Source organism: Planococcus citri, chromosome 1 (assembly GCF_950023065.1).
Source record: "Planococcus citri chromosome 1, ihPlaCitr1.1, whole genome shotgun sequence".
Lineage (NCBI taxonomy): Eukaryota > Metazoa > Arthropoda > Insecta > Hemiptera > Pseudococcidae > Planococcus > Planococcus citri.
In genome coordinates, this window is record NC_088677.1 from 65,067,684 (window position 1) to 65,072,899 (window position 5,216).

The window sequence follows — 5,216 nt, forward strand, 5'->3', positions numbered from 1 at the left end:
TTTGGCTGGGCTGGCTATTACAGGATCATTTGTATAAGTTGGTACCGTATGTACAGGAGGAGGAGCTGGTGGTACATGATTAATTAAACGCTCAGCATTCCAAGCATCCGCTTGTACCAACAACATTTTTTTGATTTTAGAATCCATTTTAATGTGATGTAATATAATTCAATAAAGTGTTCAAGGTTGCTCCAAGAAGGATTGGTAAGAATATCCTTTTCCCAGTTTGAACCAATTGCATTCTATTACGTTTCCACGATGCTCTTCTTTGAACAAGAGTATGCAATAACCTCTTATAACGAGCTAAATTCTTCTTCTGATGTGAACTTAATGGTACTGTTCCTTTTAAAGTACCTATTCAAGGCACACTCACAAATGGCATTAATTAATTTTACATCTGCATTTTTAAATATATTCACATGTTGCATACCTACTATTTACTTTGGGTAGAGCCTTAAGGAGCTCAATGTTGTTCTTCACATTAAGAGACATTTTGCAAAACTGACTTTTTTATTAAGAAAACAAAAGTATTTATTCATTTTCTGCAAACATAAGCATAGCAGCCTTTATCAGATGGGAAAATGTTGGTGATATATCGCTCGATCATACAGATCGCGCTAGTATCTATTCGATTTGTTCGATTCCTATTCTACTCATACTATGTTTAGTTGACATTTGTCGTTTATATTGTATTATGTTTTAAATAATAAAATGCATGTTTATTCATATTGATTGATTTAATTAAAATGTAAATGAAAGACTACATTTCAGTGGCGACCAGGGGTGCCTAACCGTAACCGCAAAAAACCGAAAACCATAACTGAAACCCAAACAGGAACCTAATTTTAGCCATTTTCAAACCCTAACTGAAAACAAAAACCGAAATTTCATAAGTTTTTTAAAAAATGCCCATAATTTTCACTTTTTACCAAAAATTTCAAGTAATAAGCTTATTCTTTTTGCTGAAAAATGCTAAAAAATTTTGCTTTTGTTTCTGTTTCTGCCAAACTTGACAAAAAGTTGTTTTTAGTCAAAATGATAAAGTTTTTTTTATCCAAATTGCAGAAAATAGCTTAAAATTTTCGATATTTGGCAAAAAAAACTCCAAAAAGTTACTTCAAAAAACTGCTCAAAAAGTCTTGTTTTTTCCCACAAATTTCTAAAAAGCTCCGTTTTTTTTTCTAAAATTGTCAAAATCATACTTTTTGCCAAAAATTGACCAAAAAAGCTCGTTTTTTACCAAAAAATTGTAAAAATGTATAGATATTTATTTTTTGGCAAAAATTTTGAGAAAAAGTATCACTGTTCGCCATTTTGCATAAAACATCTGCTTTTTGCTTGAATTTTCAAAGTGTTGCTTTTTGCCTAAAATTTCTGAACATTTTCTTTCTTTACAAAAAATTTCCAATAATCAAATGCTTCACTTTTTTGCAAAAAAGTTTCAAAGATGTCTCACCCCCCCCCCCCCCCCCAACGACCTCGAAAGTCTCATTTTTTTGCCTTCAATTGCTATAAAATTGTAAAAATTTTGCATTTTTTCAAAAATTACCGGAATTTTTTTGTGAAAGTGATTGTTCTCTACCAAAAATTATACCCAAAGCTTTTACCTTTTTCATTTAGCACAAATTGCAAAGATAAATCGGACTTTTTTGCAAAAAATTTTTAAAAAGTCATTTTTTTCCAAAAATTTCTAAAAGACATGCATTTTACTAGAATAATTTTCAACAATTTGTCAACGTCTCATTAAGTCATTAACTCATTATATGTACATATCAAAAATCAAAAAATCTCATTTTTTTTCAAAAATGACTTGAATTTCTTGATTTTTCCAGACTCGTTTTTTGTTGAAAATTGCTAAAAATTCTTAATTTTTTTCAAACTAAAAAAGGTAAGTTACGAAATAATCCACCTTTTTTGTCAAAAATTTTCCAAAAATGCTGTTTCCTGCAATAAATGGTTGAATGTTTCTATCGAAGATTTTTTTGGTAATTTTATTCTGCATTACATTTTTTTGTTCATCTTTTCTAACTTTTTTAGTTACTTTTTGATTAATTTTCAGATTTTTGATTGCACCCCATTCCCAGCACTTTCCCAAAGGGAGTAACCTAAAAAAATGGTTTCATTCGGGTGACACATGAAGTATAGGTATAGTATGTTTTCGATATCGCTGAACACGAATATAGCCTTAGTTTTTCAAATTGACGTCACCCACAGCTCCCAGAACCTCCTCCCATGGGAAATTGTCCAAAAAAATTTTTGGGGGCCGTGGATGGGGTCCAATCAAAAATCTGACGTCATATTCGGTTTCAGCGTCGCCAAAAACATAACTATTTCATGTGTCGCACGAACAAACCCCTTTTTTGAATTTTTACCTCATTTGGGGAGGTGTTGGGAGCCGTGGGTGGGATCCAATCAGAAATCTGACGTCATATTCGTGTTCAGCGTTACCAAAAACATATAATTCGATATGTCACATGCCCCAGGTTTCTTTCTGAAAGTTTCGCCCAAATTTGGGGGAGGGGGTGCTTCGCTGCCCCTAAATCAGAATCTGTGAATAACGACTCTCAAAAACATCATTTTCATTTAAAAATTACAATATTATAAACAATACTCCAGAAATCACTTCAATAGCAATGGTATCTAGGTACCATATTAACCTTATTAGAGGTGAGGGGATGTTGGTTTTGGTCGAATTTGACTATAACGCACCCGAGGTACAATTTTGGATAAGTTATATGTTGTTCTAGGATTATTAATACTGCATCTAAAAAATATTTTTCAAAAAGTGTGCCAAAAGGCCTTGGGGGTAAGGGGGACCTCAAAAAATTGAATCGAAATTTTGGAGGGGGAAAAGTGGGGGGAGAGGGCTGTTGATTTTTTTGGGAAAAGCTCTTATGCATACGTACACTTTGGTTTAAGTTTGAAAAAAATCGGCCGCGTCAATCCTGAGAAAAAAATTAAAAACGATTTTCGATTTTTGAGGAATTACTCAAGAACCACTCAGAGTTTACGTCCAACATAAGTTTCACCTCCGAAGGCCCCGGGGGCCACCCGACCACACTTATCTACCTAGGGCCTTTCAGTTACTTCATCTTGTTAAAAAAAATACACTTTCTGGAGAGTTGCTGGAAAAAAATTCGATTTTTGCTGGCGCCTCCAGATCGGCTGGAAAGTGGTGGCAATCGATTCGTGGGATCGACTTCAGAATATAAACCAAGTTTCAGATTTTTATCTCCATGTTTACTCTTTTTGCAGAATATTAATACCTACCCATACAAATGCCTAAGCTATTTCCACCATTTTGAAAAATCGAAAAATCAACTTCGGCAGCTGAAAATTTGGTTTTGGGGTCTGTGTAACATGTCTTTCATTGAACCAAATCTCGAGCTCGGCCGGAGAAGACGAATTGTAAAGATCCATGACTTTTACTCGTGAATTTTCTGCTATCTTCATCTTCCATTACTATAACCAATTAATTCTTAAAATTGCAAAATGATTCTTCGATTTTGGATGACTTGAAAAATGGAAACTTATTTCCATAAAATAACATATTATATTATACCCTCGAGGTCACGCAAAATACATTAGAATACCTATCAAAATAATACTAACGAAAATACGTACATATAAGTTACACCCTTAAACCCTATACACAATATTACGATTGAAAAATGTATAATTATAATAGGTAATCTCGATTATAATAATACATAATCGTCGTTTAAAAAACGGTCAATTTATTATTGCTATCGAACCCAGCCGAATGGCCACCATTGCGAACTACAAAAATTTCACCATCGTAGTGCATTCGCCTTTCTCCTCGTCGTACGAATAAATGCTTCGGTTCTTCTTGAACGCCGACGGATGCTGTACAATGCACAAAAGGCGTAGTAATTCCACTAGTTCCTTTAATACTGGTTTTCATTTGAATTCTATTATTATCTCGGCTTACTCTGCAAAATACCAAGTTCAACGTTAATAGGTACCTACAACTTCTTATCAAGAAAATTGAAATTCTTCCTGATGCAGAAAATTTACTTGACGAAACCATCAGCGTTTTGTTCGATTTTAATTCCATGAATGATCCATTTTTCGTCGCCGTTATTTTTCACCGTGTATCGTGCTGTGTTGAGTAAAGTAATGCATTCGTCTACGAATTGAGGCCCGTGTAAAGATTCGGCGAAAAAAACAGATTTGGAAAAATCATAACTGACAATATCACAGAATGTATCGGTCGTCGATCGTGTACCACCTTCGTCCAATAGAAATACCAAAGCCGATGTATCCGAGGTAAAACTGATACCTCCGTGCCACATTTTAGCATATCTGAGAATAAATTATTTCAATATCCAAGTTGAATATCTCTGTCAATTCCACGATCTAAGTAGGTATTATGCAAGTGGTTGAAATGGATTACTTATTGTTCACTTTCCCTTTGCCAAATCCTACGGTTTCGACTCGACTTCCGTACTGATACATTCTTCCAGTTGGGGATAGTAAAGCTGATATTCGTCCCGAAGGAGTGATTGATAATTTCATATTTATCTGTGAAATCAATTGGCTTATTTGAAATAAAGTTCGATCAGCAGTTTAGATGAGGTAAAATTTAAATATACTGACTCTATTATTAACTAAACGAATTGCTCGATCAACTGTTATATCGATTCTTATATCATTGTGAACCATTATCGAAAGATAGCCTTGTAAAGTAGCTATCATATCACCCGAAGTAGGATTTGTCACAGCAACCGGCCATCTTCCAAATTGCTACGAGAAGTAAACAGTTCGAAATTAGGTATCATCAACATTATGCTTACCTATCTTCGATGCTCTATCCGTGAGTCGTGAGTCTTTCTTTGGCATCCTATTACAAGCATAATACTTTGATAGTAATTAGAACTGTATTGTATTAGACACGAACCCACGTTTGATAAGACGATAAAATTTGCCAATAACCACCGGTAACAAATCTAGAAGGAGTTCGAATTGCAGATTCTTGATCGGTCAACGTATCATATAGAACGACATTATCAACATCGACAGGTCTGGCGAACTAAAATAGGTACATGGAAAGTGGTTAACGTATTATTAGGTAGGTATAGTAATGAAATCAGTGTTCATTTTCGAGTACTAAAAATGTGGGTATTTACTTTAGAACAAAATACTCCTGGTGGTTTGTAACAATCTCCGGTTGCATTTTCATTATCCTCGAGCAT

The 5,216-nt window shown here is 34.2% G+C and overlaps 1 protein-coding gene across 1 annotated transcript; it reads right to left on the reverse strand.

The window, feature by feature from the left end:
* Positions 1–3,721: 3,721 nt before the first annotated feature.
* LOC135836009 (uncharacterized) lies at positions 3,722–5,216 on the reverse strand. The gene is made up of 6 exons (XM_065350561.1): positions 5,151–5,216; positions 4,922–5,053; positions 4,621–4,767; positions 4,418–4,545; positions 4,039–4,326; positions 3,722–3,953 (listed from the first exon to the last, which is right to left on the reverse strand). Exons 1-6 carry the CDS (start codon positions 5,214–5,216, stop codon positions 3,722–3,724), a joined length of 993 nt encoding a protein of 330 aa, XP_065206633.1.

Coding starts and splice junctions, on each gene's coding strand:
- LOC135836009 (XM_065350561.1), bottom strand. CDS start 5,216: ATGCTCGAGGATAATGAAAATGCAACCGGAGATTGTTACAAACCACCA. Junction 5,054..5,150: donor CAGGAGTATTTTGTTCTAAA/GTAAATACCCAC, acceptor TACCTATTTTAG/TTCGCCAGACCTGTCGATGT. Junction 4,546..4,620: donor TTCGTTTAGTTAATAATAGA/GTCAGTATATTT, acceptor TTGATTTCACAG/ATAAATATGAAATTATCAAT.